Source organism: Zingiber officinale, chromosome 1B (assembly GCF_018446385.1).
Source record: "Zingiber officinale cultivar Zhangliang chromosome 1B, Zo_v1.1, whole genome shotgun sequence".
NCBI classification, from domain to species: domain Eukaryota; kingdom Viridiplantae; phylum Streptophyta; class Magnoliopsida; order Zingiberales; family Zingiberaceae; genus Zingiber; species Zingiber officinale.
The window spans coordinates 162,353,927-162,377,556 of record NC_055986.1 but is presented as its reverse complement, the minus strand read 5'-3'; the positions used below and the strand labels follow the sequence as shown (position 1 = coordinate 162,377,556).

The window sequence follows — 23,630 nt, the reverse complement described above, 5'->3', positions numbered from 1 at the left end:
AAAGTTATAACCCTTCACATATCCCACTTTAATCTCATCCATCAGATCTGAAGAGTTGTGACCCTCATATCTCGCTTATTGTCATCAGCCATCAGATCTAAATCTACTGATCCATTCGATCTAACGCTTCAGATCAAGTCTCATCCCAAGTGGTCAGATCGTGACTCTTCGTGATCCAACACTCCAGATCGCATCACCGGAATCCATCACACCTCTTTGATCAACAGTAGCCATCTGTTTGCCCCAATCAACAGTCCAGTCATCTCTTCTTGCCCACGTGGATGCCACATAGGTATTGCCATGTCATATACGAGTCTGATACGTCACCCGAAGTGCAAAGTGCACCTACAAAGCGCCCATTGCGCACGTGGCGGGTGGCGGGCTCACAGGTGCGAGCAACTGCTCGCCCCTGAGAAGAGAGCACCTGGTCTTTTTCTGAGTTAACTCCATTAACACAACATCATTAATAAGCAAAGAATGCACATCGAAAATTTCCGATGTAGGACTATTCTCCCATGCATTTCCTTATATATCATTAATGAGTAATTAATGTTTATTTGGGCCGACTTTAAACAATTAATTTCTCATTCACCTTTAATCGGTTTTGAGCAAATTAATAGTCTAAATCTATTTACGCGAAACGTAGATTTCAATTTTGAAATCAATTATGACTTCTATCTATTGATGGCATTCCGATTTTTCCCTAAAACTGATATTGGTCCATTAAAGCTCCAATATCCAACAAGCTCTGATAAATTAATTTCTGAGTACGTAACTGGAGTTGAGCCAGAACCATGGGAGCTTGCCCATTTTACACCTCTTATTTAATAGTGCAAAAACCCTTGTGCTACCTGGCTTGAGGATATAAACTATAATTTTACGGACACATACAAGACGACATTATAAACTATAATTTTATTCTCTATAGTTTATTTTTATAAATGATAGATAGCAAATAATACATGGGATGAATACTAATTATTTATATATGTATTTGATTTCATTAAATATAACGAGTACAAAAATAGAAAATTTAAAAATTGATAGATGAGAACCAATTAGGTAATGTGTGCGCGCGTGTGTATATATATACACACAATGTGTGCGTAATATAATTCTAAGAACCAAAAATTAATTATTTGGGTAAGATTCGTCAGACTCGTGCAATAATTGTGACAATAATGCAAGGGTGATGCTAGAGAATCCCAGCAACAAACTACGGCTTCCCTATGTAAAAAGTTAATTTAATTTAATATTATACTTATCTTAGTAAAAAAAAACTAAGAAAAGTATATTTTTTAATATCATCGGCTTAAAATATTTATAGAAACTTTTTTGATCATAGTGTTGTCAATTCTAAGATGTGGAACTAAAGAGAACTATATTTTTTTATATATAAAACAATTAGAGAAAATTAATGATGAGAAAAATTGATAATAAAACGCCATAGCTGAGTCTCGAACTCTAGATCACTAATTGTTTCACTTGCGAAATTACTAATAAACCTTGGAATTATTTTTATTGTGAATAGAAAAAAGAACATTAACGTAAATTTATTTTAGGCTTCACCAAAGTTAGTTAGTAAAGGGGGGAGATTTTTAATAAAATAATATATATATATATATATATATATATATATATATATATATATATATATATATATATAAAGAAAAAGAAGGGTAGTCTTAGTGTAACGGTAAAGTTATTGCTTTGTGATAAAAAAGACACGTTTTCGAATCATGAAAATAGTTTATTGCAAAAAGCATGATAAGGTACGACTTAGTTCACACGATGCAGTAGACTAACCTGTATGTATAATCACCCACGTCGTAAAATGATGAAATAATATTAAAACATTGTCGTTGTACTCATTTCTTTCATTATAAAATGGAGATAAAATGTTTTGTTAAGTTCATTATCCTTGCCATGTATAGGACCTTTTTACTAGGACAAAATGGCCATGTGACATAAGTTCTACTTGTAAAAAAGAGAGAGGTTTCAAATAATTTTTTTTTTCTTTTATTTTTTATTTATAGTTATTTATTTAATTAATATATTAAAATAATAGTAATTATTATTTTAAGCAAAACGTCCTTGTAATTTATCTAAAATATTATATTTTAGACATTGAATATTGCATACTCAAACTCTCAAAAATATCTGACACTCATACCTCTCATAGAACTAAAATTAGTACAAAGATTTGCACAACATTTGTACAAAATACTTGCACTATTTGAAGAGCGGTACAAAATACTCATGGAACTTGACTAAAGCTCTCGTTACAAAATATCATATTTTAGACACTCAATATTACATAATCAATCTCTCAAATGCCGGACACTCATATATCTCTCATAAAACTAAAATTAGTACGGAGTAGACTTTCACAATATTTGTATAAAATGCTTACATTCTTCACATACCCGTGATGAATTAGCCATCAATCTATATTCATGGGATTGTAGAGGTGTTCAAAGGACTTGGTTCGTTCGTCACCCCAATTGAGCTGCTCCCACCATGATTTCTGACACTTGATCTCTTTCAGCCCATTAGCAACCAACGTCAGCTTCTTAAGATTGGGGCAATCTTTCACCTCGATAGTCTTCAACGATGGGTAATTTAATATTCATTCTCCATCACTCAAACTCTTCAATTCTGGAAGCCGCCGTAGCACCATTGTCTAGAGATCAGGGAAAATTGTTATAACTGTCTCCCCACTACCATTTGCCTCTCCCTCCAATTTGATCAATCTGTCTATTGCCCTGCAATCCTCAATTTTAAGTGCAAGAAGAGTATTAGGGAACCTAGCCCTCCAGACCAGCTTTGCTTTTGGGAGACTCGAAAGTCGAAGCTCTTGTAGAGGTAGAAGAATAGGTTGACGATTGCCAATTACTACCTCTTCTAGCTCACTCATTGCGTGAAGCTGGATACTTATTACTCTGGGCATAGTTTCCGCATGAAAATCCAAGGATGGGATGCTCGTCAAATTTGGACACCCTTTTATATGGAGCCAGTGTGTGAATGCTGTCAGTCTTGGAGAGTCACAGAGGTTTTGAAGAGCAGCAAGCGTGCTGACTGTGATCCCAATGGCTTTTAATCTCTTCGAGCTTTCCAACTCTTTGAAACTCACACCTCCTTCGCAACTCTGTACTTCCTTCCATCCAGTGTAGCTGTCCATCATGATAAGCCACTGCAACTCTCGAAGACTGGAGATTAGTTGGTCAGGAATGAGTCTCAAATATTTCATGGATGCCAACGACAAGTATTTGAGATTTACTAATGCTGTCATCTCCTTTGGTAGAGAAGTAATCCTAGTTCCGCATAGATTGAGATAGTGTAGTTGCACCAGATTACCAATGCTTACCGGTAGCTCCTCTATAGAAGTCTCTTGCAAATCAAGGATTTTGAGGAGAGGCATGTGCAAGAAGAAGCCATTTGGAATCTTCCTGAGAAATTTGTTAACTTGAAGATTCAGAAAAATCAAGTCAGGACATTGAGGTGTTTCTGGAAGGTCAATTATTTGGTTCCATACAAGTGCAATTCTCTCTGCATCTCGCCATTTCTTGGCTACTGGTGCTTCTTCGACCCGCTCCCTATCCCGCACCAACCATTTGTTCTCCTTCTTCCCACACTCACGTTGCACCCACAATATCATGGCTCGGGTCATGGGGTGCATCGTGAAGTAGACATCATCAACTCTTACTGTTAAAGATGCTGCATGTAGTATGCCAAGCAGAAATTGTCTTCTGGGTACAATCCCATATATTATCGGCATTATCAGTAATCCCTTCACCTATCCATAAATCCCAAATATCAAATCTGTCAATCCAAGATCCTTTTTTGACTAATGCACCATAAGAGGCGCAAACTCTCAAGTTATCACTGGATAGACGATCATAGCTTAGTTTCAGGATAGAAAAAACATTATTTGTCAATTGTCATACTAGGAAGTTGGTGTGGTGTGTCCTTCATGATGGTCAAGGCGTGAATCCACTCTTCCCATGTCTTTTTAGGCGCCATTGCTTGTGCCAGCACAATGAGAGCTGCAGGCAAGCCACCACATTCCTTAACTAAATTTCTAGCCTCGATCCGTATATTCTTGTCGGCGTCAATGACATCCATCCTTGCACTATTTCTGAAGAGATTCCAGGCTGCCTCTGTTGAATTATAAAGTGATGTTTTATTTTTTTTTTGTTCGTAATTTTTTAGTTAAGATTTAAATATTTTATTTTATAATTTGAAAGGTTAATCTTGTCCGAGTCTTTAGGTGATTAGAATTTATCTTTGTGATCCTAATTTATAGGATCTGGTCTTACGTGATTCTATTTTATAGGATCTAGCGATAGTTTGTAAAGCCTATTTATAGGCTCCTTTTTTTCTGAATTTTAATGTAAGAGAGTTTTTATTATTCCATCGTCCAGTTTTTTATCTCTTAAAATTTCTTCATATCAAGAGCTTCTTCACGGTAAGTCACTTCGATATTCTTGGAGTGACGGAGGTTTAGTCGATTTTGATTTTCTCTACATGGTATCAGAGCTTTGGTTATTTTCGTGAAGAAGGTTATTGCTCTCTCGATATGGAAGGCACTGGTCGTGTATCGGGACTTGGTTTGGAATTGTTGAATCAGTCCAACTACCGGATCTGGAAGACGTGTATGGAGTCGTATCTAGTCGGTGAAGATTTGTGGGATGTCGTTTCCACTAATGGAGTTGTCGCTCCGGCAAATATCATCGAAAATGCAGAAGCGTTTAAGAAATGGAAGCAACAAAATGCTAAGGCAGAATTTGTTTTGAAGAGATCCATTTCTCATGGAATATTTGAGCATATAATCGGATGTGAGTCTGCTCGTGAAATTTGGCAAACTCTCGATCGATTGTTCAATAAAAAGAATGAGGCTCGGTTGCAAATGCTCGAAATGAGTTGGCAGTTACGAAGCAAGAAGGTATCTCTATTTCTGAATATTTTCTCAAAGTAAAAAATTTGTGTTCAGAAATCTCTCTTATAAATCCTGAAGAACGAATCTCGGAAGCAAGAAAGAAGCGATATATTATTCGTGGTCTTCAACCTGAGTATACTCCGTTTATCACTTCAATTCAAGGATGGGCTCAACAACCATCTCAATTCAAGGATGGGCTCAACAACCATCACTAGAAGAACTTGAAAATCTTCTCTCGTCGCAGGAATCATTGGCCAAGCAAATGGCTACAACGAGTATTAAGGAGGAGCCAAAGAGTGCCTTGTTTGTTAAAAAAGACAATTTTTATAAAGGAAAGGGTAAGATAGAAGAAAGTACTCCAGATCATTCAAATGCACCTAAGAAGACGTTCAAATGTTATAGGTGCGGCAAACTCGGTCATATTAGAAAAAATTGTCGAGTTAAATTAAGGTCAGAAAATTATGCAAATTTGGCCGATGTGGACAAAAAGCTTGAAAAAGAAGATGATTGGAAGAATTGCTTTCTTACTGATATTGTTGATACTCTACGAGGAACATGCTTAGTAGCAAAAGAAACTTCTCACACAAAGCATCCAACCAATAATGAATGGATTGTAGATTCCGGTTGTGGTCATCATCTTACAGGAGACGAATCAACTTTTTCATGCTCTCAGTTACATGATAGCGGCAAGGGTATTATCACCGCTGATAATATAATTCATAAAATTCAAAAAGAAGGCACCGTTGTTATTGATAATAATCGTGGAGAATCAATAACACTAAACAGTGTATATCACGTGCCTGGGATACAAAAGAACCTTTTCTCTGTTGCAAATGCGGTGGATGTTGGAAACTTCGTGCTCTTTGGACCGCGAGATGTGAAGTTTCTTCGGAACGTCAAAGAAATTAAAGCCGACGTTATTCATACTGGTACGCGTGTGAATGATTTATTTGTTCTATCTGCATCAAATTCATACATTGAAAAGATGAGTAGCAATGATAATTCCTCTTTGTGGCATGCAAGACTTGGTCATTTAAACATGACTAAGTTGAAGGTTATGATTCAAAGAAAATTAGTTGATGGTTTGCCCGATCTATCAAAAGTTGAGGATGAAAAAATTTGTGAAGGTTGTCAGTTTGGAAAGGCACATAGACTTCCTTTCAAAAGTTCAAATTCACGATGCACAACTCCTTTGGAACGAATACATAGTGATTTGATAGGTCCCACTCCAACTGCTTCTTATTCCGGATGTCACTATATGTTGCTGTTTGTGGATGATTATACGCGGTTCACATGGGTTTATTTTGTGAAACACAAATCAGAGGTATTTTCAAAATTTCTAAAATTCAAGGAAACTGTGGAAGGAGAATTGTGTAGAAAAATCAAGATTTTACGGACAGATAACGGAGGGGAATTCTGTTCAAATGAATTTTTCTCATTTTGTCGAAATAATGGCATTAAAAGAGAATTATCTTGTCCGGAGACACCACAACAAAATGGCGTGGCTGAGCGAAAAATTAGACACCTTGTGGAGACCTGCAAGTGTTGGTTGCATGCGAAGAATTTATCCAAGGCATTATGGGAAGAAGGCATAAAATGTGCAGCTTATGTTATTAATCGGGTGCCACTCAGATCAAGCAATAATAAGGCACCTTATGAATTGCTTTTTGATGCTAAACCAAACGTGAAGTATCTTTGAGTCTTTGGTTCAATCTGCTACGTTCATGTGTCTGATTCTCAAAGAAGTAAGTTGGATGCTAAAGCAATCAAATGCATTTTCGTCGGTTATGACGAACAAAGAAAGGGCTGGCGGTGTATGGATCCTACGACTAATAAATGTGTTGTTTCTCGCGATGTTATCTTTGATGAGATTTCTTCCCATGATTCTGCAGATATCAACAAGGAAGAAAATAATATGATAACTTTGGCATTATCCCATTTCTCAGAAGACATATCTAAAGAAAATCAAGGAGAAAAGGAGAGCTTGTGTCCAAACCAAGATGATGGCTCTCAAGAGGAAATAACCAACCAACGCCCGAGACGAAAAATTGTGCGACCATCTCGTTATAGAGATGATAATTTTGTTACAATTTTTTCTTGCTTATTTGCTAATCCTATTGATGATGATGAACCTTCCTCTTATGATGATGCTAAAGGAGTAAAAGAATGGGAAGCTGCTATGAAAGAAGAAATGGATGCCTTGCAGAAAAATCAGACATGGGACTTGGTTCCTAAACCTCCTGAAGTGCAACCAGTTTCGTGCAAATGGGTCTTTCGAATAAAGAGGAAGGCTGATGGGAGCATAGACCGATTCAAAGCAAGGCTAGTAGCTCGAGGTTTCTCTCAAAAGTACGGGGAAGATTATGAAGAAACATTTAGTCCCGTGGCAAAAATGACTTCGGTACGTACTGTTCTAGCACTAGCGGCTAGCCTGGATTGGAAATTGTGGCAGTTGGACGTCAAAAATGCCTTCTTATATGGAGAGCTTGATAGACATATTTATATGGATCAACCGCTTGGATTTGTGTCCGAGTACCATCCGGATTTTGTGTGTAAATTAAAGAAGGCCCTCTACGGATTAAAGCAAGCTCCACGTGCGTGGTACGGAAAAATTGCAGAATATTTAAGATTCTGTGGCTACGCAACTTCTGAAGCAGATTCAAGTCTCTTTATCAAGAAACATCAAGGACTCATGGTGATCGTTCTGTTGTATGTGGACGACATAATTCTAACAGACAGCAATTATGCAGAGGTCACTCGTCTTCAGGAAGAACTTTCGTTGCGATTTGATATGAAGAAACTTGGGGAGCTTAGTAATTTTCTTGGGTTGCAAATTGAAAATCTGGATAAAGGAATTTATGTGTCTCAGTTCAGTTATGCTAAACGACTCATTGAGAAATTTGGTTTGATTGATGGAAAGAAGCGATCTACACCACTTGATGTAAATACAAGACTTCGTCGTGATGAAGGAACATGTTTGTCGGACCCTCATCCCTTTCGTACACTTGTGGGAAGTCTTATTTATTTGACAATAACAAGGCCGGATATTGCCTTCTCTGTTGGTATGGTCAGTCGATACATGCAAGAGCCAAGGAAGTCACACTTCGAAGAGGCTAAGAAGATCTTAAAATATGTTAATTCTACTCTTAACTTGGGTCTACTCTATGAGAAGGGTGTAGAGTTTTCTTTACAAGGATTTGCAGATGCTGATTTTGGTGGAGACTTAGATGATCGGAGATCAACTTCTGGTTTTGTATTTCTGCGAGGAGGAACAAGTATATCATGGTGTAGCAAAAAGCAAAGTTCAGTATCTCTATCCACGACTGAAGCAGAGTACAAAGCATCTGCTCAGGCTGCTCAAGAGTGTATGTGGCTTCGTAGACTCTTTGAAGATCTGCACGTACCCATTGATCAACCCATTCCTATTCATGGAGATAATCTGAGTGCAATCAAACTTACGTCTAATCCTGTCTTCCACGCGAGGACAAAACATATTGAACTTGAGCATCATTTCATTCGTGAGAAAGTGCTCGACGGAATTATTGATATGGTCGCAGTTAAAAGTGAAGACAACATTGCTGACATTTTTACAAAAACACTTCCAAAGGGTGCATTCGAAGATCTGCGATCAAAGCTCGGATTAGTTCTGAGAACATCACTTTAAGGGGGAGTGTTGAATTATAAAGTGATGTTTTATTTTTTTTGGTTCGTAATTTTTTAGTTAAGATTTAAATATTTTATTTTATAATTTGAAAGGTTAATCTTGTCCGAGTCTTTAGGTGATTAGAATTTATCTTTGTGATCCTAATTTATAGGATCTGGTCTTACGTGATCCTATTTTATAGGATCTAGCGATAGTTTGTAAAGCCTATTTATAGGCTCCTTTTTTTCTGAATTTTAATGTAAGAGAGTTTTTATTATTCCATCGTCCAGTTTTTTATCTCTTAAAATTTCTTCATATCAAGAGCTTCTTCACGGTAAGTCACTTCGATATTCTTGGAGTGACGGAGGTTTAGTCGATTTTGATTTTCTCTACAGCCTCCTCTTCTAAGCATTCCATTTTAATCATCTTTTCTGTGCCCATGTGGCCAAGTGTCTTCTGTTCGGGTTGTGAATATGATCTTGCACTTTGATGGAGGTGCGGGAAATGGAATTCCAACAACCTGATAATTTAGGGGCTCCCATAAATTATCGAGTAACAATATGAATTTCAACATACTCAGGACTCTAAATAATTTGGTTGCTCTGTCTCTGTGTGTGACCTCATCCTGCCATGTCAAACTCAGTCGATCGAATAAAGATTTCTGGACTTCCTCCAGCTTATAGTCTATTGATAGCTCAAGGAAGATTACCACGTCTGCCTCTTTTTCACTCGGGAAATCATTGTTGAATCTTCTCAAGAGTGCCGTCTTGCCCACACCACCCATTCCATGGATGCCAATCACACTCAAACTATCATCTTTGGCATGGCGTTGAAGCTCCTCGAAGACCTTGTCCATGCCGATAGTTTTGGTGGTTGGTATCTTGATGGAGCGGGTAAGATTCAGGTTATCTGCGAGCTTAGTGAACTCTGCACTTTGTTTGAGCTCTCTGATCGTTTCAAGTGCTGCTTCAGCTCTGTTTCTGAGACGGTAGGTAGAACAAATGTTGAATGGCAAGCTGCACAAACACTTTATCTTTTGGTCGTATATTCCTTCTATCGACTTGGCTTCATCTTCCATGTTTTGCACTGAGTTGAGCCACCCGAGCACTTCCCTCCTGGGAGTCAGGCCATCCCTTTCGGCTGCCTCGACCTCTCTCTTGACATCGACACTCTTGTCCTTCAGTTGCCCAACCTCATTGGCCAAGGAGCTAAAAGTCCCCTCATAGGTCATGATATAATTGCATGGCCGAGAGCAACAAGCCTTCAACAAGTTGAAAATATCCATTAGACAACTCGTGGAAACAGACTCCATTGTCGTTGTCGCAGCAATAGGCTTGGAGAAAATTAAGTATGATGGAGGAGAAAAATAATTGTGGGATTATGAAGGAGGAGAATGGCACGGTGCATTATATACAGCAGATGCAGAATCTAATCCAAATCATGGTTGCTCCAAGCTTAAGGATCAAAGCTATGATCGATGAGGTGAAGGCACAAGTCCTGTCTCTCTGTAAAATTCAAGGTTTGATAGTATGATTATATTTTGCATGAAATAATCCACTAAAAGAAGTCATGCATTTAATTCTTCCAGTTCTTGCAAGCTTCAGATTCCAACTCACTATGACCAGAACATAAAGAAATTTGTGATGGCATATCTCCGTGCTATAGGATGGTACAGCATAGGCTGAATAGCAAACATATTTTCCCAAAGTACAATTGATTTCTCAATCAGGATACTAAAATGTAAACAAACATAATATAGAGTAGTTAACGAAGAGATATATAGAAAATGCTATGTGCTATTTGAAAAAATATAATACAAGACAAAATGATTAAAAAAGAACAATGTTTAGGGGTATATTTTATTTCCATAAAGAATAAGATTGTCAATAATGCCAGTAGGTATCAAGGATGTTAAGGCCATATATGTTAATTGTTAAATGATGATGTGTTAAAAGTTATTACTATATATATATATATATATATATATATATATATATATATATATATATATATATATATATATATATATATACGGAAATGTTAGTCTGCGGTGCTTATGCTGCGGCATCGGTGCGGTTTAGTCCACGTATATTCTTGATCGGTCTCTGGACCGATCAGGAAACCTCCTGATCGGTCTACAGACCGATCAGGGAAACTCCTGATCGGTCAGGGAAACTCCTGATCGGTCAGGGAACCTCCTGACCGATCAGGGAAACTTCTGATCGGTCTGTAGACCGATCAGAAAATGATCTGATCGGTCTACAGACCGATCAGGAGGTTCCCTGATCGGTCACCAGATCGATCAGGGAGGCAACCGCATCAAAATCGCAAGAAATGCACCGCAGGAGAACATTTCTCTCTCTCTCTCTCTCTCTCTCTCTCTCTATATATATATATAATCATATTTTTAGTTGTGAACACAAAGTCCTTGATACTATCTTGACGTAAGTAATTTGATTGAATCAACATTGCTAATCGGAAACCATTCAAATGGGTATTGATATGACACAGTGAGTGGCCAAAAGTAAGGTAGGATCAATAGTTTAGATAATGTGGCATGTAAAAATTAAGAAGAAATGACAGTCAAATTCAAGATATACGTAGTCAAACGAACCACTCTCAACTTGGTTGGTCCAAGAGCTGGTCAGACAGACCTATAGGACTTAACTCCCTACCTCTCATCGGCTCACTCTTAGTATTAACTTGATCGGCCCAGAGTTGGTCAGATCTATGAGACTCAGTTCCCTACTTCTCATCGCTCTCAGCATCACCCGATCAACCTCAAAATCAGTCGGACCTATGAGGCTCAGCTCCCCATGTCTCATGGATAAGGTTCCCATCATAAACCCAATTGGCTATAAGTCGATTGGACACCCTCAAGGATACGACATTGTCAGAGAATCACAATGAACTGTCAAATAATAACAGCTGCTTGTCAGGGAATATTCTACTATTCTGACATATGCATGCAACGAATCTTCCTCTAAGGATTGTCATACATCCTCCACTACCCGACACATTCTGACATCAGATGTTCTCTGACGCCTCACTATTGCAGAGGTTATGAGAGGTGGTATAAAAAAGGGGATCATCTTTGTTAGTAAGGCACGCATACGCGCACACACACATCCACATTGTTCATCTTTTTCAGCACCTTTTCGCTGGGATTGCTGTTTTGACTTGAGTGTTGGAGTGTCGATGTCAGGGACCCCCTCCCTGGTTCTCGCTCTAACGTTCATGTTTGCTCTTCCTATAGTGTGTGTAGAGAGGATAGCTTGGCGTTATCTTTCTCCAACTCCGAAGTCTTCTCGCGGTTAGTGATAGAACCATCTACCCAGCGCACTATCTCTCCTAATTTTAGATAATATCAGGTATCATCCTTACTTTTAGTTACGATCACAAAATACTTGACATCTTATTATCAGTATTTTGATCGAATCAACATTACTAATGGGTAAATTAAAAAAAAAGGGCATTTGTAGAGTGAACCGTGAACCCATAAATGAGCCTAGAAAACATAATGGCAACTATAAAATTTGATATAGTGGGTACTAAATGCATATAAACAAAATACAAACATGCATCAATATTTCTGCAAGTTCAAATAATTAAGAAAAGTGAAACTATCAGGATCACTAAGGTATATATAGAGTAGAAATTTGTTCTTCTTTGATGTGTCTCGCAATCCCTGTCTTAGTAAATACTTGCCAGACGGCTCAAGACATGACCTCAAATTTTCAAGGCTTTGGAAAGGTGGTAGTTTGGGAACAACTCTTTTAGGTACATCCCCAGAAAGATTAAGGACTCAGAAGTACATGGACTCTAAAATGCACAGGATTCACAAGTACACGAACTCGGAAGTAAGTGAACTCGGAAGTGCATGAACTGAGAAGTCTTGGAACTCAAGGGGTGTTTGGTTCTTTCCAAGGAATAGGAATTGGAATGAGAATCATAGTATTATGGAATGAGAATGAGTATGAACATGGATATCACTTTTAAAAGTAATATTTGGTTAGTTGAATATTTTCTATCGGAATAAATCAAAATTTTCTTTTTTACCATTAAAGCAAAATAAAAGAAAAAATTAGATGTGAGAGAAAGTTGAATGCGAGAGAAAAATATAATGAGAGAAAAAGTTAGGTGTGAGAGAAAAATATGATGAGAGTGAAAGTTAGATGTGAGAAAAAAATATCATGAGAGAGAAAGTGTGAAAGAAAATAACAAAGAGAGAGAAAGTGTGATAAGAGAAAATAAGGAAAGAGAGTGATGGAAGAGAGTATAATAAGAGAAGATGAGAGATAAAATATGATGGGAGAGGATGAAGAGAGAAAAAGTATAATGAGAAAAAAATGAGGAGAGAGAGTGTGATGGGAGAGATTGAGGAAAGAGAAAGTATGATGAGAGAGAAAGTGTGATGAGGAAAAAAGAGGAAAGCGAATGTGATGTGAGAGATTGAGGAGAGAGAAAGTATGATAATAGAGAAAGCATGATGAGAGAGAAAGTATGTTGAGAAAAAGGAGAGAGAGTGTGATGGGAGAGATTGAGGAGAGAGAAAATGTGATGAGAGAGAAAGTGTGATGAGAAAAAAAGAGAAAAGAAAGTGTGTAGGAGAGATTGAGGAGAGAGAAAGTATGATAAGAGAGAAAGTGTGGCGAGGAAAAAAAGAGGAAAGAGAGTGTGATGGAAGAGAGAAAGTGTGATGAGAGAGAAAGTATGATGAGAAAAAAAAGTATGATGAGAGAGATCAAGGAGAGAGAAAGTGTGTAATAAAATGAGGAGAGAGAAAATTTGATGAGAGAGAACAATGAGAGAGAAAGTGATATGAAAGAAAAATTAAACAAATATATTTTGATATTTGATATTAAGAGGGAAAATTTTAGTTTTGGATCAAGGATATTTTGGAAATAAGAGAATATTTTGATTGTTGAAAATAGGGTAATGACTCATTGAAGGAGGGAGACATGGGAATGAGTCATTACCTAATTTTAAGGATTCATTCCTTTATTTGTATTTCCATTCCTATAATCCAAACATCAATAATAGCAATCATTGATTGCTATTCTCATTCCCCACTCTTATTCCTCTAAACCAAACGCCCCCTCAAAAGTGTGTGGCTTGAAAGTTTGGGAACATCCCCTACCGATCTAGCAGTCGGGTACTTTCTCGGACATCCCTTGAGCGATCTAGTAGTCAGGTACCTCCTCAAGTAAACTTCCTCCAAGTCTTGAATAGTCAGGTACCTCAGCGGGTAAACCCCCTCCAAGTCCTCAACAGTTGAATACCTCCTAGGGTAAACCCCCTCCAAATCCTCTCCTTTCAAGACTAGCCAACAGCGTAGGAACATCCCCACAAAGCAATGTCCTCAGTCTGTCATCTAAGTCGTGAGAACATCCCCGTGGGAATATCTCCCCTGGACTTCGTCCCCTCCGATTACTTTACTTCATGATTTCTATTAACATCTCTCGAACTAGCAGTCCAACAGAAAACGTCCTCAATAAGTCATGAGAGCAATCCACCACGGAACCTCTCCCTGCAGTCCAGTCCCTTCGGCCCCTCTGTCGATTTACCTTCACTAGCTTTCATGGAGTTAAAAGTCCAGTCCACTAAGAGATGTCGTCAGCTAGGCCACGAGAGGAGTCCTCTGCACTCCAATCCCTCCGGCCCCTCTATCGACACCATCACTAGCTTTCTTGAAGTCAGAAGTCCGATACACCCAAGGACATCGTTAGCTAGGTCGTGATAGCAGTCCCCCCGTGGAGACATCTCTCCTGCACTTCATTCCCACCACACTCCTCTGGTTAGCAGCCCATCAAGTGACGTTGTTGGCCAAGTTACAAGAGCAATCCTTTGAGGGGACATCTCCCTTACACTCCAACTCCTTAAGCTACTTTGCTCTTCATCTCCATTGGCTCTCCTTGACAGCCTCTTCGCAACAAGCCATGTAGTGAATCCGAGGATAACAAGGAAGCTATGAAGGCAGAAGTAGCCAGCTGAATCAGAGGTAAGCAACAATTGGTTGAATCGAAGGTCGGCGGCTACACCAACATCCATTAAAGTCCTTCACTGTGTCACTTAGTTGACTTCCACTTGCCTCCAACCTGTTGGGGTCATGTTGTATCAGAAGTTGTCCCATGCTTGAGAGGACAACCACCATACCACATCTGTAGAAAGGTTGTCCGCCTGTCCTCAGCATGATGAAAGTACAATATGTCAAAAGATATTTCAGACATGGGGTAGCAGCCATCACATACTGTAGACATATAGTTGAAATAGGTGGTTGCACACATGGAGTTGGATTTCATTTCAATAAAAGGCAAATGAGGCTCATTGAAGAAGAGCCACTTTGGCAAAAAAAAAAAAAAAAAATTCACTATGAGTATTGAGGGGCCAAGGCAGTGGTTTGACTAGGTCAAACATTGTTGTTCTTCATTTGCTTTTGCTTAAATCCTTCACCTAATGGAAGACACTCTGCTTCACAGCTTACGAAAACCCTTTCTTAAGCGGAAGACACACTAGCTCTCAAAAACCCTTCCTCTAGAGAAAGGCACAACAACCCATAGCTTGTTAAGATTCTTCCTCCAACAAAAGACAGACCATCGAAGATAAGAGGCTTTTACGGAGGTGAACCAAATGTAGGAAATGTGAATGAAATAAAAAGGTGAAGAAGAAGAGACGCTATTGTGTATGAGTTTTTAATCCTACATTGGGAGTCTTTTAGCTCTATTATTGGTTTACATTGTAGAACACGCATTGATGTTGTGAACATACACATGGAGAGAGGCTCACTCTCAGGTGTGGATATCCGAGGGTACACATCTAGGGTCCGGATTGTACTGAATCAAGTTAACTTGTATGCGAGCACAACCTTCGTGGATCGATTCTTGCAAAGCGTGGAACCTTCTAAGGACCAGAGGCGCAGCGGAACTAGGAGCAAGATTGATGCGACAACTAGACCCGGTGGCGGTGGCCAAATATGGCAGCAGCTTGGGATGACAACACACGGAAGAAAAATTAGAGATAAAAGCCATAATAGTTGAAAATTAAATTTTCATTTATTGCTTTTATATTATGCTGTGTGTGCATGTTAGTTTACAAGTTTTAGTAGGCTAGCATAGTTAAAATTCCTCATTTATAAATAACTAAGTGGGAGAGGGAATTTTAAGTAAATCCCATGGTCTCCATTACTGGTTTGTAAGTGATGCAAACAAGCTTGCGCGTTGGCTCTGAGTGCCTTCCTCCATAACGGATGAGCTTGTTTGCGGATCACTAGATCAGACTTCCATTTTTGGATGACTATCGGAAGTTAATTAAGAGCGTGTGATCTTCCCCAACGGAAGGGGCATAATCTTATTAATGGACTTAGTGTCAAGTAATGGTATACACTTAGACACATCTAATAGTATCCTCCCATCGGAGTCACTGCTATTATTTGTGTGACCAAATGATACCAACTGTTAATTTTATTTGTCAAAAAGTTAAGTTGACAAGATAATAAAATTAATGGGTTAAAACCCTCCTTTTACAAATGTTGAATTTGTATACGTCCACACTAACGTGACATACAAAATTCACGGTGTTTTGAGGTGTTGGTTGATTTAAAATAGTATTGTTTGAGGAATCAATATTATTCTAAATTTAGAGTTTTGACCAAAAGTTATTTATGATTCTTAGGATGACTTTCAACCCACTGTCCATCATACTTCAACAGAATAGACTTACTGGACCTAATTACATAGATTGGAAAAGAAACCTGGACATTGTTCTTACTGCTGAAAGCTATAAATTTGTACTGACTGAGCAGTGCCCTGAAGCACCTACTGTGAATCTACCCAAGAGGAGATTGAATTTCATAGGAAATTATTGAGTAACAACTTATAAATTATTGAGTAACAATATGAACTTCAGGACTCTATATAATTATGCTACTTTGTCTCTATGATCCTGCCATGTTAAACTCAATCGACTGAATAAGGATTTATGGATTTCCTCCAACTTATAATCTATTTGATACGACGAATAGAGTGGGACCTTTAACATGAGTGTGGAAGTCAAACGGACCGAGGGACGTGGCGATAAAAGTTTCAAGGGATGTGCAGGTCAAAGTCCCAAAGGGGTAACTTAAGCGGTCTGGCCTTGGGCTAACCTACAGAGGAGGATCAGGAAAACTAGCCTAAGCCCTCAAAAAGAGAAAGGGAGTAAGGGCGCAATTCTTGGAGTCCCGGTCAAATACTTGTAAAAATCACTCAAACAATCCCGAGTAGGTTCCTTGAAAAGCTCCGAGCGTACTTTGTAAGGTTCCAAGCAAATGTTTACCCTATAAGGTTTCGAGCGAACATTTGACCTGTAGATTCGATAAACTTGACTTTTCTCCTCATGTCCGACTGGACTTACTAGACGAGCAGAGGGGAACCACCAGATGGATTGAATCATCAACAATCAGCCCGACTTCACTGATACTTAATCCCTCATAGCCGATCAGACCTTTTAAAGGGGGAGGTCCGATTGAATAACAAAAAAAGATAAGGTTATTGCTGAAACATCACTGGAACCCATCAAGGCCTTAAGGACTTGAAAGGTTGATCGTTAAGAGATAATAGCCAATAGCCCATCAGCCCAATGACTCTTTTAACGTTATGTGTAACCACTATCAGGGAATCACAAGAATATTCTCCGTGCAACCTATACAATGGATGCTTCCACCATCTATGCATAGAATTGGTTTGTACAATTTGAGAAAGACAGCAGGATGTTAGTATGGTGGGTCATATTTTACTAACATACATCGTTATTCGTGCTAAGAGAAATAACACTATATATAAGAGATCCCTTCTTCCCATGTAGGTAAGCTCTCCCGTTGCTCTTTACTATTTCTCATCACTGTCCTTTGATTACCGCTACTCAACCCCCTCACAAACTTGAGCGTCAGAGTAACTGCGCTGGGGACCTTGCCCTAGCCCATCTACTATCATCTTCTTCTATCTTTGCTTTTCTGTGACATGACAGGCCTACTCTTTCAAAGTCTTCTTATTAAAGAAAAGATTCTAATTGATTGACATATTAAAAGAAAATATTCTAATTGATTGGCACAATCAATTTAATTAAATGTGATATACAGAATATATTCTATGTAATTAGCTGATATCTAATTAGGTCTTAGTGTCCTTATTTTATATAATCATTTGTAAAGATTAGGAGTAGATTTTACGGTGGGAAGATTGTATATATTCTTGTAATTGACTATTGATGAAGATATACAGAATTAACAAAGTCTTCCTCCCACATACTTTCATTTTTTCATGGTATCAGAGCAATAAAGGTTCTGAAGACAATACACTTCGGCTGCGATATGGAAGAAGAAAGCTCGAAGAAGGAGAAGGGAGCCAACCAATCGGATCCTCTCACTTTGCATCATTCTGATCACCCCGGTTTCATTCTTGTCTCCAAACTACTTGAATGAAATAATTATGGGCAATGGAGCCGAGCAATGCGCATAGCTCTAAGCGCGAAGAACAAAATTGGTTTCATCAACGGGGAAATCAAGAGACCGACAGAAGACCATTACACATTTCAAACCTAGGAGCGCTGCAATCACTTGGTGCTTTCATGGATTCTTAACTCTATTGATTCCAACATTACAAGAAGTATTATCTGCACAGAATTCACAACTGATGTATGGAATGATTTACCAGACATATTCTCACAAAAGAATGATACTCGGATTTTTGAAATTTGTCAAGAAATTATAGAACTTCAACAAGGACTTCAATTTGTGTTAATTTACTATACCAAGATGAAAGTTCTTTGGGATGAATTATCTTTGTACCACAATCTCACTTGCACTTGTAGTGACCCTAAGGACCTCACTGAAAGAGAAGAAAAAGAAAGAGGCATGCAATTCCTTATGGGTTTGAATGATTCTTTTTCCATGATTCAAGGATCTATACTTTTAATAAATCCTCTTCCTAGCACCCGGAAGGCCCATGCACTTATTTTACAACACGAGAGACAAAGTGACGTGGTGGCCAACAGAGATAATTCTGGACATGTTGTGAATTTTGCACAACCCAAGACACAAAATCAGATGACTACTCAAAGGATCACCGAGCCAGATTCTCACCGGTCAACGGGTAACAAAAGGATCTAATGTATCAATTGTGAAATGGATGGGCATACCATCGATCGTTGCTTCTATATTCATGATTTTCCTCCAGGTCACAAATATCATGGAAAAGACACCAACCCAAAAGGCAAAAAATCCATAAATTCCTCTATTGTTTCCAATATGGAGAGGAATGAAACCAAGCAGTTAACTACAAAAGAATACGATCAGATTATGACCCTCTTTCGCAAAGACATCGGTAATACTAAACCTCTTATCAATACTTCAAGTATTAATTCTACTTACACAAATAGCACATGGATTTTGGATAGTGGTGCCACTGATAACGTATCTAATACTCCACCTAATGCAATTAAACTTGTCTCTAAACATGCTACTATGCAACTACCAAATGGAGGACATGTAGAAATACAATCCATCGGGTCAATGAAATTAAGCAACAATGTGACTATTGACAATGTGCTCTAAGTTCCAAAATTCAAGTTAAACTTGCTTTTGATTAGCAAATTTACACAGGCTCTAGGTTGCAACATAACATTTTAACCTGATTCTTGTGTAATGCAGGATTTAACTACGAAGAAGATGATGGGATTGCACAAACAGAGTAATGGCTTGTACTATCTTACAGTGAATCTGATCCCTCACCTTTGTAGCGCCATCAACCTCACACCTAACCTCTGGTATAAACATCTTGGGCATTTCTCCGTTCATCCACTCCGGTTATTATCTAAAACTATTCCAGATGTTTCTTTAGATTCAAGTAATGTTTGTGATATTTGTCATCTAGCAAAACAATCTCGTTTACCTTTTTCCCATTAGTAATATTTCCAGTCATAAACCTTTTGATATGGTACATTGTGATATTTGGGGTCCCTATAGAATTCATTCTTATTATGGAGCAAGATACTTTTTGACAATTGTTGATGATTATTTTCGTTATACCTGGGTTCATCTTATGCGTCACAAATCGGAAGTCCAATCAGTCATCAAGAAATTTCTCTCTTGGGTCAAAACACAACATCATTGCCAAGTCAAAATGTTAAGATCTGATAATGGATTGGAATTCCTTTCTTTGATGACAATGACAACAATTTTCATCGATCTGGTACTTGCACACCCCAACAAAATGGTGTAGTTTAACGCAAACACCGTCATCTCTTAAATGTAGCCCGTGCCATTTGCTTTCAAGCGAATCTTTCTTTGTTTCTTTTTTTTTTGTGGGGGCATCAAAACAGCATGCTATCTTGTTGATCATCAATGACACCAATCTTACCAAATAGAACACCATATGAATGATTACATAATAAAGTGTCCTTTTATTCTTGTTGGTGTTGGGAATTCCGTTCTGTGTAAATCCCCTGTACAAAAATTTGTACAGACACAGAATTTTTCCTAGCAACCCACATGCTCGATCAGACATGTGTTTGATCAATCAAGCAAGTTCTTGATTGATCAAAGAGCACCTTGATCGAAGCACAAGATCGCTAGCCTCTTGTGTTAGTATTCAAAATCGATATCCAAATTGACATGAAGAAAGCAAAACCAATTATGCAGCGGAATTAAAGAACTAGTTCTACCTTTCTTCGTAGCTAAAGACCTCTTGATCTTCTGCCGTATTCCTCTCCTCTTCTTGGACATCGTGTGGGTGATGATCTACCAAAACAACAACCTCTTTTCTTCTCTTCCAAAACCATCGGCCACAAAAGAGTCGCTAGAATGAGGCACCTTCTAATCTTCTTCCTTCTCTTCTTCTTCCTCTTCTTGCTTTTCTTGCTCTTCTTCCCTTTCTTCCAGCCGCCACCCACAAGTGGATGGGAAGGGGCGTCAGCCACCAAGGGAGAAGGGGCCGCCGGCCACCAAGGGAGAAGGGAGGGCGCCGACCACCAAGGAGGAGGAGGGGATAAGGGGGAGGAGAATAGGTTTGTGTCGTCGGCCCTAGGAGGAGGAGAGGGGGCGGCAACCACAAGAAGAGAAGGGATTGTGGAGAATAAGACAGTTAGGTTTTAACGGCCACATCCTACTCTTTTTTATAAACTTGCCGTCGGTTACAAGGAAAGAAAAATTAACAAAATTTTGTTTAGAAAAAATCTAAACAAACTTTGTTAAACCAAACCAAGTTAAGTTAGACGAAACCAAGTTAAGTTAAACCAAACCAAGTTAAGTTAAATCAAATCAAGTTAAACTAAACCCGGTTATGTATGGATAGATGCGAGGCTTTATAGAGGCTACAACAGGGACTGAGAGGAGGAATTGGTTTTGACCTCCTAATGAACTTGAGCCAGGGGCGGATCTAGGTGAGGGCTGAAGGGGGCTGAAGCCCTCGCCAAGATTTGCCGGAGAAAGAGGTAAAGAGGAGTCTGACATGAGAAGTTTGGTCTTCGGCGTGTTCGGCGTGATCGGCGTCCGAGTTCCGACAGCCACAGGACGAAAATAGAAGCAGCGACATTTTCATCTTTCTTTTTTTTTTAATTTTTTTAAATAAAATTTAAAGACTTCACTTGGCAGCCCAAGCCTAAATACCCAATAGGTTTTTTTGCCCTTCGTGTTCGTCAATTGCGATTTCTGCCTTTCTCCCTCCTCGCAATCGCAAATCGCGACTCCTCCGCGCTTCATTCCCTTGTCCGCCGTTCAAGGGCGGATCCAGAGATAAATTTTAACGAGGGCTAACAAAATATTTTTTTTAACATAATAAATATATTTAATAACAAAAAGTTCAATTTGACATCATAAAAAGATAAAATACTAAATTAATAAATTACAATTAGACTATTACTTATTGAAGTATCGGTTAACACTTGGTGGCATATTAGGTGGTCGTTGGATAAGAAAGAGGAGGCAACTGCATCCTGCAGCTTTTCATCTTTTGAAAACGCTGCAATATTTCTCATTTTCAATTGTTGAAAAGATATCTTTCTCGATGTATACGACTAGACTATCATTCATCCACTCGTCTCCCATTCTATTACGTAAATCAGTCTTTATCATCTTCATTGCAGAAAATACTCTTTCAACAGAAGCGGTCGCAACTGGTAAAACTAATGTCATCTCAATTAGACGATAAACCAATGGATAAGCTTGATTTTTTAGAGTTTCAACAATTTTCTGAGCAAAACTTCCCAAATCTTCAATTCTAGAAAAATTTGGATCCTGTCGTATATTATGAATGAAATTCTGAAGTTGTTGTTCAATAACTATACAATCATTTGTTGAGAAGCCCTCAGGATATAAATCACAAAGTCGAACGAGTTTCTGAACATTGAATTCAGAAAAAGAATTCCTTGGATGAAGACATGCTATACAACTAAGCAATTCTGTGCTAACTTCTGAAAAACGAGTATTCATCTCTTCTATAACTAAATCAACAACCTGACATTGTAATTTGCAAAAATAATAATTAATAAGTAAAAAAAATCTTATTGGTGAATATAATAATAATAAATTTTCTTTTTTTAGAAATAATACCTGATAGAAAATCTCCACACGATAATAATGCAAATTGGTGATGACTTGCTTTCTACGTCTACTACGACCACCAATCAAACAATTGCCTTTCATCTCCGGCACTGGGATATCATTCAACTCACAAAATGTGTTGACTTTATCTATAATTATATGCCATCCTTCTTCCCTAAATATTTGAAATTGACCTTTCACACTTTCAATCAAACTTATGGCTTGGACAATATTTTGATCCTTTTGTTGTAACACAAGTGACAACTCATGTGTCATTCCCAATATCATCTTCATCAAGTGCAACATGAAAACAAACTCATAATTCTCCATTTTCTGAATCAAACTTTTGGCAACTCCTCTACTATCAAAAGAACTAGAATCATCACAAATATTCTCCAACACTTGTATCACTGAAGGCCACGTAGATAATAGACGACCCAATGTTCGTCAAATGCGATTTCTGCCTTTCTCCCTCCTCGCAATCACAAATCGCGACTCCTCGGCGCTTCGTTCCCCAGTCCGCCAAAAGTTTGTGGCCTTCAGTGATACAAGTGTTGGAGAATATTTGTGATGATTCTAGTTCTTTTGATAGTAGAGGAGTTGCCAAAAGTTTGATTCAGAAAATGGAGAATTATGAGTTTGTTTTCATGTTGCACTTGATGAAGATGATATTGGGAATGACACATGAGTTGTCACTTGTGTTACCACAAAAGGATCAAAATATTGTCCAAGCCATAAGTTTGATTGAAAGTGTGAAAGGTCAACTTCAAATATTTAGGGAAGAAGGATGACATATAATTATAGATAAAGTCAACACATTTTGTGAGTTGAATGATATCTCGGTGTCGGAGATGAAAGACAATTGTTTGATTGGTGGTCGTAGTAGACGTAGAAAGCAAGTCATCACCAATTTGCATTATTATCGTGTGGAGATTTTCTATCAGGTATTATTTCCCAAAAAAAAAAGAAAATTTATTATTATTATATTCATCAATAAGATTTTTTTTACTTATTAATTATTATTCTTGCAAATTACAATGTCAGGTTGTTGATTTAGTTATACAAGAGATGAATACTCGTTTTTCAGAAGTTAGCACAGAATTGCTTAGTTGTATAGCATGTCTTCATCCAAGGAATTCTTTTTCTGAATTCAATGTTCAGAAACTCGTTTGACTTTGTGATTTATATCCTGAGGACTTCTCAACAAATGATTGTGTAAAATACCGGAAATAGGCGAATATGAATAAGGGAAATTTCCGGAATTTTTGGACATTTTTCGGGAATTTTTCGGAGCTCGTATGGACGAGTTAACGGGGATGAAAACGGGGCCCGGAGAAAAACCTATTTAGGCTACCCATTTAAGCGAGGAATTGTTTCTTTTATAATTCCTTTTTAACTTTTTCTTATTTCTTTTCCTTATTTCTCTTCCTCGCCAAAACCCGCTGCCCTCATCCGCTCCTCTCTTCTTCTCTCGC

The 23,630-nt window shown here is 38.2% G+C and overlaps 2 protein-coding genes across 2 annotated transcripts; both read right to left on the bottom strand.

Moving 5' to 3' along the window:
• Positions 1–2,443: 2,443 nt before the first annotated feature.
• LOC122044084 (disease resistance protein RPS2-like) lies at positions 2,444–9,894 on the bottom strand. Its single transcript, XM_042604629.1, has 5 exons — positions 9,020–9,894; positions 8,399–8,517; positions 3,948–4,160; positions 2,711–3,717; positions 2,444–2,623 (listed from the first exon to the last, which is right to left on the bottom strand). Exons 1-5 carry the CDS (start codon positions 9,892–9,894, stop codon positions 2,444–2,446), a joined length of 2,394 nt encoding a protein of 797 aa, XP_042460563.1.
• An 11,664-nt stretch (positions 9,895–21,558) lies between these two features.
• LOC122044073 lies at positions 21,559–22,485 on the bottom strand. Its single transcript, XM_042604619.1, has 2 exons — positions 22,165–22,485; positions 21,559–22,068 (listed from the first exon to the last, which is right to left on the bottom strand). The coding sequence occupies exons 1-2, from the start codon at positions 22,483–22,485 to the stop codon at positions 21,559–21,561; spliced, it is 831 nt and encodes a 276-aa protein (XP_042460553.1).
• Positions 22,486–23,630: the final 1,145 nt, after the last annotated feature.

What these genes read in the sequence shown, in the direction of transcription:
- LOC122044084 (XM_042604629.1), bottom strand. Translation starts at nt 9,894, where the DNA reads ATGGAGTCTGTTTCCACGAGTTGTCTAATGGATATTTTCAACTTGTTG. An exon ending in GAAGACACTTGGCCACATGG is followed by an intron (nt 8,518 to 9,019) that starts GCACAGAAAAGA and finishes TAAAAATGTCAG; the next exon opens with CAATGTTGTCTTCACTTTTA. An exon ending in CAAATGGTAGTGGGGAGACA is followed by an intron (nt 2,624 to 2,710) that starts GTTATAACAATT and finishes GAATGAATATTA; the next exon opens with AATTACCCATCGTTGAAGAC.
- LOC122044073 (XM_042604619.1), bottom strand. Translation starts at nt 22,485, where the DNA reads ATGGAGAATTATGAGTTTGTTTTCATGTTGCACTTGATGAAGATGATA. An exon ending in GTGTGGAGATTTTCTATCAG is followed by an intron (nt 22,069 to 22,164) that starts GTATTATTTCTA and finishes TTACAATGTCAG; the next exon opens with GTTGTTGATTTAGTTATAGA.